This window comes from Astyanax mexicanus, chromosome 4 (genome assembly GCF_023375975.1).
Source record: "Astyanax mexicanus isolate ESR-SI-001 chromosome 4, AstMex3_surface, whole genome shotgun sequence".
Lineage (NCBI taxonomy): Eukaryota > Metazoa > Chordata > Actinopteri > Characiformes > Acestrorhamphidae > Astyanax > Astyanax mexicanus.
Genome location: NC_064411.1, coordinates 51,159,833 through 51,175,495, shown reverse-complemented (window position 1 = coordinate 51,175,495; position 15,663 = coordinate 51,159,833). Strand labels below are relative to the sequence as shown.

General features: G+C 36.4%; 1 protein-coding gene and 1 long non-coding RNA gene across 10 annotated transcripts in view; both read left to right on the top strand.

Annotated features, from left to right (window-relative positions):
- pde1cb (phosphodiesterase 1C, calmodulin-dependent b) overlaps positions 1 to 11,006 on the top strand; it is a 175,854-nt gene extending 164,848 nt beyond the window's left edge. For all 9 annotated transcript variants that reach the window (XM_049476575.1, XM_049476577.1, XM_049476576.1 and 6 more), the window contains 4 exons: positions 5,698 to 5,864; positions 7,721 to 7,945; positions 8,117 to 8,173; positions 9,294 to 11,006. In XM_049476575.1, the coding sequence (XP_049332532.1) occupies positions 5,698 to 5,864; positions 7,721 to 7,945; positions 8,117 to 8,173; positions 9,294 to 9,310 (466 nt within the window). In that variant the 3' untranslated portion in view covers positions 9,311 to 11,006. The remainder of the gene's footprint in view (positions 1 to 5,697; positions 5,865 to 7,720; positions 7,946 to 8,116; positions 8,174 to 9,293) is intronic.
- A 224-nt stretch (positions 11,007 to 11,230) lies between these two features.
- Positions 11,231 to 13,448, top strand: LOC125801066 (uncharacterized). The gene is made up of 2 exons (XR_007438560.1): positions 11,231 to 12,791; positions 12,834 to 13,448. It is a non-coding gene; the product is annotated as an uncharacterized LOC125801066 (long non-coding RNA).
- The last annotated feature ends 2,215 nt before the right edge of the window (positions 13,449 to 15,663 follow it).

Below are 15,663 nucleotides of genomic sequence, written 5' to 3'. Positions count from 1 at the left end.
CTTAGTTCATTCAAAAAATCTCATTCAAAACTCATCCTAATGTTTTTACTTCTCTTTTGCATCTTAGTTTAAGCAACAAGGCATATAGAGGTGAACTTTCTGCACTGAAATGTCCATAAGTGTTAAAAAAAAGTGTTAAAAAAAAACTTCTCTACAGGTCACATTTCTCAAGCTATGAACACTACATTTGGCAGAATCATAGAACAAAGGAAACAGTGTAGTTTCCTTTTTTTAATAAATAATAGATACATTTACTCAGAACTGCGCTTACTTTTTTATGTATTCTTTATAAATTAAACATCTCTAGACCGGCCCTACGGTCTAACTGCTGCTCATCATCAAATGTGAGGAGATTTCGGGTTCAAACCCATCAAAGCCTTAACGTTCAATTGTCAAAAGTCTCCCAATCTGGAGGTGTCATATAAGTTGAGGGGGAGGAGCCACAGACCCAAATGTACTCATTTACTAGGGATGCAACGGTTCTCTGTATTTTATCGAACCGCTTGGTTCGGCCTGTTCGGAGCGCGGTATTTCGGTGCAGCACTAACAGAGCGAACGAGCGCTCTGGTACTGAATGGCCAGGGGGAGGGGCTGCTGAGCATGTGCTGTTGGGGGGTGGTGATTGGTAGTTGCAGTGAGTGCTCCTCCTTCTCTACATTATGATCCCGAGCCCGACCCGCCCTATAAACTGGCTGTTTTCGGGCCGTTTGAATGAGCGAAATCTGTTCAGAATTATGTTAATTAACTCTGCAACACTGAAGAAGCATAGACCTATTATTTAATACAAACAGCTAAACGCCGCAAGTCCAGCGCGGACTCAAGCTCACGTGCGCCCAGAACTGCGTGATTATAACTTTTTTTTTTTTATAACATGAATTTTTTAAAAACTGTTTGATTTGTTGCTTAAGGTTATAATAGTTTTGAAGTTTTCATTATTGTTTAATCTTATTTTGTTTTCACTTTTTCTCCTCCTATTCAGTTAGTTTTAATTCTAAAATTAATACATCACATCAGAGAGATCAATCTGAGAAACACATAAACAAAGTCAAAAACTCAATAAACTTTACAGGTTTCACTCATTTTCACCAAAATGATCAAATATGCATTAAAAAACAGATGCCTATGTCACAGACTATTTTTCAGGTTCGGGCAGAGAATCTAAGCTTTAATATTGATATATATCGAAACCGAACTGATACCGTGGCCCAAGAACCACGATACGAACCAAACCGTGGCAACACTGCACCGTTGCATCCCTTTCATTTACTAATCTTTTTGAGGCTCAACTCAATTTGCATTGTTGACCAATTCAAGAAGAAGTTATAAAATGTTAGGAGTTAGGAGGAGAACTTCTAACTCAAGTAAATTGAGTTAACTCAAAAAACGCTCTGAAATTAATCACTTTCTAATGTTTTGTTGGTCAGACTTTACATTTCTTTCAGTTTCACATTGTCTTTTGTAGTACTGAGAGCAGTATCAGCTGGTAACAGTCTTCTTTAGCAGCTGCTGAGCTTTCGCTGAGCTATTTTAACTGCGGTTCTTCACCCAAGACGATTCTGAGCGTCTAAAAGTAGCTCGCTGAGACACCCTGCACACTCTTACCCCATAGGAAGTAGTGCAGACGGCGCTGAGCTCTCAGAGAGACCCTTCATTTGCTTAATATCCAGCCTGAACATGCAGTAACTCACAGCCCTGCAGGCCTGACTCAACACTCTCTTTCTGTATTGTATTTCTTATTTTATCTCACTTGTCTACTTTTCTTTTCTATCATTTTTTTCTATAATAAATTTCTCTCTCTCTAATTTCACTCACTCACATTTTCTATCGCTTTATCTCTTATGAAGGCTCTCACTCTTTCTTTGTCACTGTCTCTCTCACCCTCACCTTCTGTTTCTCTCTTTCTATCGAGCACACATCTTTCTTTTTTTTTCTCATGTCTGTTGGTCCATCTCTCTCTCTTTCTTTCTCTCTCTCTATTCTTGAGTGCAAATGATCTCTCATCCTTTCTTTATTTCTCTCTCATTTGCGTTTGCACTCCTTTTATGTCTCTCTGTCTCTTTGTCTCTCTCTCTTTCTTTTTCCATGCTCTGTTTTCTGGACTCTTGCACACTCTCTCTCTTTTCTGTATTTCTTATTTAATCTAAATATTCCTATATGTCTTTATTTCTTTATTCTGTTTCATACACTATCTTTTGGATCTCCTATCGCTTTTCTTTTGTAAAAGCTCTCACTCGTTCTTTGTCACTGTCTCTCTCACCTTTACCTTCTTTTTCTCTCTCACTTGTTCTCCTGAGGCTAAATGCTTTCTTTCTTTCTTTCTTTCTTTCTTTCTTTCTTTCTTTCTTTCTTTCTTTCTTTCTTTACAGAGCGTTTATTTGAGTTAACTCAACTCCTTTACTTCTGCATTTCAGTTTGATCAAAAATACATAAAGTCCTGCTTTGATTTGTGTGATCTGTTGATGATTTAAAATAATAAAGTAACTCATTACAGAGCGTTTATTTGAGTTAACTCAACTTTTTTGTCTTTGCAGCTCAGTTTGATTAACAGTACGTATAGAGTTGAACCTTAGGTAAAAGCATTATTAATTAAACTTCTAATATAATTGCATTAGTTTTCGTTAACAATCCAGAGTTTATCCATTGAGTATCCATTGAGAATTGAACTGTGTGTGATCTATTGATGATTTAAAATAATAAAGTAGCTCATTACAGAGCGTTTATTTGACTTAACTCAACTTAGTTCATTAAAAAAATCTCCAAACTCATCCTAAAAAATCTTATAAATTACATTTTTTACTTTAATTATCAATACATATAGAGTTGAACCTCGAAAAACATTAGAAAGTCAACTTTTGATGTAATTGAATTAGTTTTTGTTAACTAATCCAGCCAATTGTTTGAGTTTAACTCAATTTTTGAGATATTAAATCTAGTCCAACTTTGATTTGTGTGATATATTGATGGTTAAAAATAATAAAGTAACTCATTAGTTAGTGTTTTTTGAGTTAACTCAACTTAGTTCATTTCTCTCTCTCTAATTTCACTCACTCGCATTTTCTATCGCTTTATCTCTTATGAAGGCTCTCACTCTTTCTTTGTCACTGTCTCTCTCACCTTCACCTTCTGTTTCTCTCTTTCTATCGAGCACACATCTTTCTTTTTTTTTCTCATGTCTGTTGGTCCATCTCTCTCTCTTTCTTTCTCTCTCTCTATTCTTGAGTGCAAATGATCTCTCATCCTTTCTTTATTTCTCTCTCATTTGCGTTTGCTCTCCTTTTATGTCTCTCTGTCTCTTTGTCTCTCTCTCTTTCTTTTTCCATGCTCTGTTTTCTGGACTCTTGCACACTCTCTCTCTTTTCTGTATTTCTTATTTTATCTAAATATTCCTATATGTCTTTATTTCTTTATTCTGTTTCATACACTATCTTTTGGATCTCCTATCGCTTTTCTTTTGTAAAAGCTCTCACTCGTTCTTTGTCACTGTCTCTCTCACCTTTACCTTCTTTTTCTCTCTCACTTGTTCTCCTGAGGGTAAATGCTTTCTTTCTTTCTTTCTTTCTTTCTTTTTAATTTGCTCTTGCACTCTTGCCCTCTCTTTTTGTCTGTCGGTCTCTGTCTTTCTCTCTATCTCATGCAGATTTGCCTCTCGCTCTGTCTCTCTCTCTCGTTCTCTTGAGTGCACATGCTCTCTCATCCTTTCTTTCTATCTTTCTGTCTTTCTTTCTTTCTCATTTGCTCTTGCACTCTCGTGCTCTCTTTTTGTCTGCTGGTCTCTCTTATACAGACTCTCTCTGTCTCTCTCTGTCTCTGTCTCTCTTTCTCTCTTTCTCATTCTTTTTCTGCTTTGCTCTTTCTCACACTCTCTCTTTTTTGTATTTTTTATTTTATCAAAATTTTCCTATATATTTTTTTATTTCTTTTTGTTTTACACACTCTCTCTCGCATCTTCTATCACTTTATCTCTCGTGAAGGCTCTCACTCTTTCTTTGTCACTGTCTCTCTCACCCTCACCTTCTGTTTCTCTCTTTCTCTCAAGCACACATCTTTTTCTTTCTCTCTCATTTGCTCTTGCACTCTTGCTCTCTCTTTTTGTCTGTTGATCTCTCCCTCTCTCTCTCTCTCTCTCTTTCCCATGCAGACACTCTCTGTCTGTCTTTCCCTCTTTTTTCTCTCTCTCGTTCTCTTGAGTGCACATGCTCTCTCATCCTTTCTTTCTCATTTGCTTTTGCACTCTTGCTCTCTTTTTTTGTCTGTCGGTCTCTCTCCTTCTTTCTTGTGCAGACTCTCTCTGTTCTGTTTTATTCTATAAACTACGGACAACATTTCTTCCAAATTACAAATAAAAATATTGTCATTTAGAACATTTATTTGCAGAAAATTAGTTCAAGTTCTTAACATTCATTCGTTCAGAACATTCGTTCTTAAAATTAACGTTCAGAAATCAATATTTGGTGGAATAACCCAGTTTTTATGCATCTTGGCATGTTCTCCTCCACCAGTCTTACACACTGCTTTTGGATAACTTTATGCTGCTTTACTCCTGGTGCAAAAATTCAATCAGTTCAGTTTGGTGGTTTGATGGTTTGTGATCATCCATCTTCCTCTTGATTATATTCCAGAGGTCACAATTCGATCAAAATTATGTCATGGTCTTGAGCATCGAAGTCAAAAAGAGGATTGACGATCCCTCCCTCTAAGCTACGCAAATGGAGCAGCACACTGTAGCCGACGCCGCGGACATTGTGACTGCTCAAAGAGCAGCCCTTTCTCCAGAGAATGTGGACATTCTCATCTTCTTAAAGAAAAACTTGAAAATATAAAAATAACAGTTGTTTTGTCTAGCCTCAAATATGTTAATAGTTTTGATAGCTTAAGGAGCATCTTTCTCGCAGATAAAGTTAATAATATATCTTTATTAAAGAAAAAAACTTGTCATTCTCAGGGACTGAAAAAGTCTTAAAGTCTTATTTTTCATGTTTAATTGTTATAGTAGGATAGAGTTCAGTTTATTAAGGCTCTAATTGTTCTATTATTTTGTACATGACTGTTCCTGTATTTTTTTATTATTTATTTTGTTATGTTGCACATTGCTGTTTTAATAGTGCACACTGCTGCTACCAAAAAAAGCCACTAGACGGCATTACATATATATCTTAATTAAATTATTTAAATTTGAGCATTAGTGTCTAATGTGGTGTATTACTGATCACTTGTATCACTTTGCATCACTTATATCGAGCCCACCTTTTGAAATAAGATATTGTAAATTTGATGAATCAAACCAATGACTGACCATAGACTAATCTAAAACTGGCATAGGCCTCTCTGCTGTAAAAAAAAAGAAAAAAGAAAAATTAAGAATCGAATTGAATCGTGACCCTAAAATCGGAAATAAAATCGAATCGAGGATTTAGACAATCGTGACACCCCTAATATATACACATATGTGTTTGTAACGTATGCGATTAGAATATGAGGCACAGTGAAGTGCCCTCTCAGTAATAATCCTCCTCAATCATCCCACATTACTCCATACCTTCCACTCTCTTCATTACAGTGTGTGTCTGTATGAATGTGTTATACTGTGTGTTTTATGATGTTGTACAGTAGTATTATCAGCACACGCTCTGATTGATACTGAATGCTATAACAGAGGCTGTACCTGAACGTAACTGAAGTTCTGCTGTGTCTCTTTAGTCTGAGCAGCATCACAGGGGAGGGGAAGCGCAGCAGCATGAACAGCTCCGCCTCGGAGTCCAGCGCCACCCACAACCTCATGGCCGTCGACATCAAGCACTTCAAGGCCATCTGGAACGAGCAGGTCTACCTGAACCGGGAGAGGTGGAAGGCTCGAGCTGACAAAGGTGTGGAGCTTTTCTATTGGTCCATTCATCATGAACTTTTGATAGAAAGCAAAAATGGAGATACATATTTTAGTGCAACAGTGCAAAGACCCATTATTGAGGACTCAATTATTGTAGGTGATTTTGACCATACGTCTAATAAATAAATAATGTTAATTTCGTCTTATTATAAAAATAGTAATAAGTATAACTATATGTAAGATAAATGAAAAAAAAAAAAAAATATATATATATATATACAAGAAATAAAAGACAGCAATACCAGAAAATATAGATCTAGAAAAACTAAGAATAAAAAAAAAGACCGATGTTATTACACATATACTAACAGTAATAAATAGCAAATAAATAGTGAATAGTGATATTGCACATTATTGGTAAATCAAAAGGAAAACAATAGAACAGTACAACAATAGAAATTATTCAAGATGTTAGCAAAAATGATTGATATTACATGATACATCTGTGGGGAAATGTATTTTTGGACCTATTAATGCTTTATTGCAATATTAAAGTAACAAATAAATAATATTAATTTTGTATGTTTTATTTTTATGCTTTGATTTAATCACTTGTTTGTAGAAACATTGCTTTATAGTAATAACCATACCTAAACTATTATAAAACAATAGAGTATAAACAAAAGCAATTAATGGAAAAAAATGAATTTGAAAATGGACATGGTTTTTGTGCAACAACAAAGGTGGAAAAATGATTTTTGAACCCATTACTGAGGCTTAAAGTATTAAATATGATATTAATTAAGAAATAAATAGCTTTATGTTTGTATGCTTTATCTTAATGGTTTAGAAAATGTTGGTTTATAGCAATGACAATAATAAAACAAAAATTAAAACAATAAAGTATAAACAAAAACAATGAATAAAAAAATAAATATTCAAAATTAAACATAATATTAATTAAGAAATAAATAGCTTTATGTTTGTATGCTTTATCTGCATGGTTTAGAAAATGTTGGTTTATAGCAATGACAATAATAAAACAAAAAATAAAACAATAAAGTATAATCAAAAACAATTAATAAGAAAAAAATAATAAAACCAAATATGGCAAATTTGAAGATACATGGGTTTTTATGCAACAGAAAAGGCGTGAAAATGATTTTTAGACCCATAACTGAGGCTTGAAGTATTAAACATAACATTAATAAAGAAATAAATAACTTTATTTTTGCATGCTTTTTCTTTGTGATTTAGGAAATGTTGGTTTATAGTAATAACAATAATAAAACAAAAGGAAAACAATAAAACCAAAAGAGAATTATGAAAAAATTAGTAAAAACTGCAAGAATTAAGATACAAGGTTTTTTTGGGTAACAGAAAAGGTGGGGAAATGAGGTATAAGGCTTGAAGTATTAAACATAATATTTATTAAGAAATAAAAAACTTTTTTTTGGAACTCTATTTTTGAATGTTTTTTCTTCATGCCTTTAGACATTTTAGTTTTTTAGTAATAACAGTAAGAACAAAAATAAAGGAAACAATAAAAAAAAAAAGAAAATTATAAAAAAACTGCAAAAATTGAGAAAAACAAGGTTTTTGTGCGACAATATAATTGTGAGAAAGGTATTTTTGGACCCATTAATGAGGCTTGAAAGATTATAGGTGATTATTGGTACTTCAGTGCACCCCTTTATTGGGAATACTTGTAAAAAGTATTCCAAAAACTTGTAGCTTAGCTTAAAGCCACCTGTTTTAATGCTGTGATTTAACAGCATTTTCTCTCTCTCTCTCTCTTCTCTCTCTCTCTCTCTCTCTCTCTCTCTCTCTCTCTCTCATTCTCTCTCTCTCTCTCTCTCTCTCTCTCTCTTCTCTCTCTCTCTCTCTGTATCTCAGAGATGGAGGAGAAGGTTAAGCGGGAGGCGGAGGAGAAGGCTCAGCTGGAGGCGGCGGCAGCAGCGGGACACGAGGGACACCCGGAGTCAGAGACACAGCAGGCAGAACCAAAGAGCTCCGGGTCGAGTCAGGATGACCCACAGCCTGGGGGGGTGAGCGGCCCCCCGGAGGAAAGTCCCCACGCCGGAAACCCACAGAGCCAGGAGGACAAACAGCTACACAACGGTAGCAGGCCGTTATTTATATTCATGGCTATGATTCCCAGCACTGATATCTGTATAAATGACAAAATTATATAGTAATTGTTAAAAAACAGTACAATAAACACAGAGACATTTGTTGCTGATACTGAATGCTGATGCTGTTCTTTGCTGGATGTTTGTGTGTTTAAAACAGGGGAGGTGTCGGAGGAGCTGGGGTCACCAGGGAGTGATGAAGGAGGGGACAAAGCAGGTAAAAAGTTTTAGAACATCCCCATTTTTCCCCTTTATTTTTTTGCCATTTAAGCTCCTCGGGTTTAGTCAATAATCATAAATGGTAAAAAATTCCCAAAAAATGGAATATCATTGAAAAGTTACTTTGTTTCAGTAATCCGGTTCAAAATGTGAAACTCACATATTATATAGATGTATTTTCTTTTATTGTTGATGATTATGGCTTACAGCCAATGAAAACCCAAAACTCAGTGTCTCAGAAAATTAAAATATTATATAAAACCAATTGGTACAGTGTGGGCAGTGTGCCAAGTCCTGCTGGAAAATGAAATCTGCATCTCCATAAAAGCATGAAGTGCTGTAAGATTTTGTGGGAAAACAAGATAATAAAACACAGTGGATCAACACTAGCAGATGATTAGCATGTCTCTCCAAACCATCACTGATTGGTGGAAACTGCACACTAGACCTCAAGCAGTTTGGACTGTGTGTCTCTCCACTCTTCCTCCAGACTTTTCCGTCCCTTGATTTACAAATGAAATGCAAAATTTACTGATAATCAGTGATGTTTTTGGACAACTTTTATGGAGATGTGGATTTCATTTGCCAGCAGGACTTGGCACCCTGCCCACACTGCCAAAAGTACCGATTGATTCTAGTTTTCTGAGACAAGGAGTTTTTTTTTATTATTGGCTATAAGCCATTATCATCAACATTAAACGAAATGAACGCTTAAAATAGATTACTCTGTGTGTAATGCATCAATCTATATAATATATATATATATATATTCACATTTTATTTCATCATAACAAATAGAAAAAGACACAGAAACACAGAGAATTCTGTAACTATTAAATGTAGAAGTCTTTTTTTTAGAGGAATTACAGACGAAGCCAGAGAGCGGTGAGTACTTGAGGTTTCCTACACCTTCAAAAGGGTCACGTCTGGCTGACCCACATGGAAACAGCAGCTTTAGCCTTTAGCCTTTAGCTGGGCTGTACAGCACTGCTTCTGCAAAAAATGACCAGTAGTGATCAGGATAAGCCCAAATCGTCTGTTTTTTTCTCTCTCTAGACGTAACTCTGTATGTTATGAGTTTGTTTCTGATGAAATATATCTTTTTATCTTGTTAACAGAGACTGAAGGGGACTAGCCCGGCGTGCTGGTGGACTCAGACTGTGGGCTCGGGCCGCTGTGCTGCTGTACACTCGCCTTCCTGCTCCTCTCCAGTGGCCTGTGGGATATTACTGAAGCTCCACAGCGCCCTCTTCTGGATGCAGCCCCTGCTTATGATGATGTCTGCTTTCCGGCCTTCTGTCTTTTCTTTCTTTTCTTTCTTTTATTCTCTCCTTCTGTCAATCGGAAGGCCTGACCAATCGGCTTGCAGTCTTTCTTCAGAGACTCTGGAGATGCGTCTGTTGGTTGTCGGTGAACGGATGGACGTAGGGATGTCTCGTGAGGAGCACGGGAAGAGGAAGAAGAGGAGGAGGAGGAGAAGGAGGAGGATGCTGCTGCTTCTTTTTTTCTGGGACTTTTGCAGAGCAGAGCATGGCAGCTGCTTCACACCCACTGGATTATTTCCCGTCAGTTTGTTACCCCTAAAAGAAACTGTTTTTTGGGGGTATTAAGTGTGTCTTCCTGTATGTTGATACTTTTTTCCTGCTCTGTTTTTTTTATTTGTACATTAATTCACTGGTTAATTTATTCATTTGCTTGTCTCAGTGTGTGTCTCAGACTGTGTTTTCCCGTCAGTAGCAGGCCTTTTCTGTTGTAATGGCTTTTATTTTATCATGTTTTATTAGAAAATCACTTTATTTCACAGCTTCCCCTCAGATTAGTAGCCTCAAACACAAAATATGATTTTTCATGCATGTATTAAGCAAAATGAATCATTTGCTTAACAATTACCATCTTTTTTTGCTTCCTCTAATGCCTCTTTAAGAGGCATCTGATATCTGATATATTTCTCCTTGAAGAAAATCTGATTGCATGTACATACAGTATATTATACAGCTCTGGAAAAAAATAAGAGAGCACTTCAGTTTCTGAATCAGTTTCTCTGATTTTGCTATTTATAGGTTTATGTTTGAGTAAAATGAACATTGTTGTTTTATTCTATAAACTACAGGCAACATTTCTCCCAAATTCCAAATACAAATATTATAATTTAGAGCATTTATTTGCAGAAAATGAAAAATGGCTGAAATAACAAAAAAGATGCAGAGCTTTTAGACCAAACAAGTTCATATTTATGAAGTTTTAAGAGTTCAGAAATCAATATTTGGTGGAATAAATACAGTTTGGTTTTTAATCACAGTTTTGATGCATTTCACCCCTGCACCAGTCTTACACACTGCTTTTGGATAACTTTATGCTGCTTTACTCCTGGTGCAAGAATTCGAGCAGTTCAGTTTGGTTTGATGTCTTGTGATCATCCATCTTTCTCTTGATTATATTCCAGAGGTTTTCAATTTGGTAAAATCAAAGAAACTCATCATTTTAAGTGGTCTCTTATTATTATTTTTTTTCCAGAGCTGTATACTATATATTCTGTACATTCCCAGACAAAAAAAGTTTTTTTGGACATACCCTTTATTAAAGACATCATAACTATGATATACAAAAACACATATGGAATCATATAGTAAATAAAAAAATGTTTTAAAAAAAACTGAATATAGTTCATACATTAGATTCTCCAAAGTAGCACCATTTATTATCATTCTTCTGAATTGGTTTATTACATAATCCCATATTATTATTGTTCCATAATAATAGATTGATGTCTTAAAAATTAATCTAGAATGTAGAAAATAATAAAGCACTAAATGATATATATATATATATATATATATATATATATATATATATATATATATATTTCAGACTTTCAGTTAACAGCTGTGCTGAACTCATCAAGAGTTAATTACTTGAATTTCTTGCCTCTTAATGTGTTTGAGAGCATCAGCGTCTTTATGACAAAAACTACTCAACTAAGTAAAGAAAAAATACTTTAAGAAAAAATGAAGGTTATATCAATGTTGAAAGTATCCTCGGAGTTACCAGCCTCAGAGTGTTTTGGTTTGTTTAACACTTTTAAGTTACTACATGATTCCTTATGTGTTCCTTCATAAATATTTATATATATTTTGCAGCTGTTTTAGCAGAGTATGCATTAGGCCCTGATTACTTACGGCTCCTGGTCTGATGATTGGGAGTGTTGTTTATTATTTATAAATATTGATGTGCTTTATTAGCTGCGTCCCTGGTGTATCACAGCACACACTGAAGACATCCGGCTCTGTTTTAGTGCAACGCAGTGGTTGGGTTGTGTTGCCAGGCCTGTAAAAGTGCTAAATCAGTGATGTACAGCTGATAGAGGGCGTGCGTGAGCTGCTGGATGTGTATAGGTGTGTATTTATAGTGTATATAGACGGTTAGGGCTGTGATTTTATAAGTGAGGAAAGCTGTATGAAGTGGCAGTATTCCCCGATTCCCCGCGCTGTCCCTTATTTAACACGGCTGGATCTCAGAGGACTGTTTTTTTCCACTTCCTGTCAACTACTGCTGTGGTGTAAAGAGATAGTGACTCATCTCCCTCCTCTGGGCCTCAAAGACATTTCAAAAACAGCTATTATTTAACTATAAAAAGTGATTATAACCTGATACTAAGTGATTAACATCAGATATTAATAGGAAATAATCACTATTCACCGGGCTACATATTATCTGGTGGCCACCACTTAGGTTCTATGTGGTGAGAACCAGATACTAAGTTGTGAATCCCAAATACTCCATTGTGAGCCCCAGGTAGCATGTAATAAGCACCAGACACTATGTAGTGACCATCAGATGCTAAGTGGTGAGCACCAGACACACCAGATACTAAATGGTTATGACCACATTCTATTATCATTCTGTTACTTAGAAGCTAACACTAGATAAAATGTGGTGAGTACCAGGTACTATGTTGTAAGGTGTGAGCACCAGAAAATATATGGTGAGCACCAGATACTATGTTGTAAGTGGTGAGCACCAGATAATATATGGTGAACACCAAATACTATGTGCTTACCACTTAATACTATCTGGTACTACATAGCTAACACCAGATATAATGAGGTGAGCACCAAATACTATGTGGTGAGCACCAGATAAGATGTGCTCACCACTTAATATTGTCTGTTTCTACATAGCTAACACCAGATATAATGTGGTGAGCACCAATTACTAGATGGTGAGCACCAGATGCTATGTGCTTACCACTAAATACTATTTGGTACTACATAGCTAACACCAGATATAATCTTGTGAGCACCAGGTACTATGTGGTGACCATCAGATGCTAATTGGTGAGCACCAGATACACCAGATTAGCACTTAGCATCTAGTGCACCAGATATTATGTACTGAGCAACAGTAAGCACCAGATACTAGGTGGTTATCACCACATTCTATTATCTATTACTAAGTAGTCAACACCAGATATAATGTGGTGAGTACCAGGTCATGTTGTAAGTGGTGAGCACCAGATACTATGTGGTAAGCACCAGTGAGCACCAGATGCTATGGCGTTATCACCACTTTCTATTATCTGTTACTATTGTAGCCAGATATAATGTGATGGGCACCAGGTACTATGTTGTGAGCACCAGATACTATGTGGTGAGCACCAGATACTATGTTGTGAGCACCAGATACTATGTGGTGAGCACCAGATACTATGTTGTAAGTGGTGAGCACCAGATAATATATGGTGAGCACCAAATACTATGTGCTTACCACTTAATACTATCTGGTACTACATAGCTAACACCAGATATAATGTGATGAGCACCAAATACTAGGTGGTGAGCACCAGATGCTATGTGCTTACCACTTAATACTATTATCTGTTACTATTGAAGCCAACACCACTCAATAATGTGATGGGCACCAGGTACTATGTTGTGAGCACCATATGCTATGTGGTGAGCACCAGCGAGCACCAGATACAATGTGGTTATCACCATATTCTATTCACATCTCATACTATGTAGCTTACTCCAGATATAATGTGATAAGCACCAGGTACTATGTTGTGAGCACCAGATATGAAGTTGTGAGCACCAGATATAATGTAATGTATGTAATAAGCACATCAGATGCTATGTGGTGACCACCAGATACTAATAAGAAAAAAATATCACTGTTCACGTTGCCACACAGTTTCTGGTCTTCACTACGTATCGTCTGGTGCTCACCACACAGCATCTTGTGGACATCGTATTGCATCTGGTGCTCACAGCTTACAGTTTTTCTCAATTGGTTTGGCTCATTTCTTGAAACTGAGATGACATTCCTATAACTAAAAGGTAAATTGGCCAAACAGACTTACAGTTCTTCACAACACTTCAGATAACCAGCAAAATGTCATATGTCTCCCAAAACGTTCATTCTTGCTTCAAAATGAAGTCTTTCTCCCATATAAATAGTCAGTACCATAAAAATGGCATAGATCCTTCTCAATTGCTTTGGCACATTTTCATTAATTTTGTCCATCTGTCAAAATAAACTGGACGGTGCAGCAAAACTACATGGATCCTCATCACTGCTCATATCGCTCCAAAAACAGTTTACCCACGTGTCAAAACTGATTTCCTTTCTCACACAAATCATCAGTGCCCCCAAAATGCATTGTCCCTTTGGCATTGTGTAAGTACTGCAAGTCAAAATGCTTAGATGTTTTGTCTTTATGGCAGAGGTCTAGCTAAAGGAATACAATGTTCACACCACACACACTGCACTCTTTCTGCTGAGGAAATTGTAACTATTTTTATTTACAAGTACATCTTTACACATTACTGTAGGTAGAAAGAAAAGAAAATACTAAGGAAAATGTATCAAATATACTATGTATACAAATTACAAAAACCTGCAAAAACAAAACAAAATACATTACAGTAGGTAAAAAAATAGTCAAGCATCACAAATGCAGTACAGTAACATTCTGACTACTCTGTGTCACTCCCCTCTCTCCATCACCTTCCTGGCCATCCATCCGCTGCAGTCTGTTTGGCCATAAATTCTCATCAACATTGCATCTGATATGTTCTTTAGCAATGCACTGTGGGAAGAATGCCTGAGCCATCCTCTACACTGATCGCCACAGGACTATATAATCATTATATCATCACAGGACTAGCATCAAAGAACTAGCACCAGGCCAAGATGTATACAGTGGATAGAAAAAGTCTACACACCCCTGTTCAAATGGTAGGTTTTTGTGATGTAAAAAAAATTACAATAAGACAAATAATTTCTACCTATAATGTGACCTATAACCTGTACAATGCAATTGAAAAACAAACAGAAATCTTTCAGGGAGGTGAAGTAAAAATAAACAACTGAGATATTGAGGTTGCATAAGTATGCACACCCTTTTATAACTAGGGGTGTTGCTGTGTTCAAATTTAACCAATAACCTTCAAACTCACTTTAAATTGGAGTCAGCACACACCTGTCAACAATTAAAGTGCCTCTGATCAACTCCAAATAAAGTTTAACTGTTCTAGTAGGCTTGTCCTGATATTTTTGTAGCCACATCTTTCAGCACAAGCCATGGTCCACAAAGAGATGCCAGAGCATCAGAGGTATCTCATTATTCATAGATATCAGTCAAGTGAAGGCTACAAAAGTCATTAAATATACCATGGAACACTTTGAAGACTGTCATCATCAAGTGGAGAAAACATGGCACAACAAGACATTACCAAGAACAAGACATTTGACAAAAATTGATGATAAGACAAGAAGAAAATTGGTCAAGGAGGCTGCCAAGAGGCCGACAGCAGCACTGAAGGAGCTGCAAGAATTTCTGGCAAGTACTGGCTGTGTAGTACATGTGACAACAATCTGCCGACTTCTTCATATGTCTGTGCAAAACAAACATCCAGAAAACATCTAAGCTCTACTTAATTTTCCAAAAATGCATCTGATATCTACCAAACGCATGTGGGAAAATGTGTTATGGTTTAATGAAACCAAGGTTAAACGTTTTGGACATAATTCCAAAAGGTATATTAGGCGCAAAAGCAACACTGCTCGTCACCAAAAGAACAGCATACCTACAGTGAAGCATGGTGGTGGCAGCATCATACTTTGGGGCTGTTTTTCTTCAGCTGGAACTGGGGCTTTATTCAGGGTGGACGGAATTTTGAACAGTTCCAAATACCAGTCAGTATTGGCAAAAACCTTCGGCCTCTGGTAGAAAACTGAAGATGAAAAGGAACTTCATCTTTCAGCACAACAATGACACAAAGGACACATCTAAATCAACAAAAGAATGGCTTCAGCGGTATAAGATTAAGGCTTTGGAATGGCCCAGCCTGAATCCAGACCTGAATCCCATTGAACATCTGTGGGGTAATCTGAAGAGGGCTGGGCACAGGAGATGCCCTCACATTTTGTCAGATTTTGAGCAGTTATGCAAAGAAGAGTGGGCAAATTTTGCCACATCAAGATGTG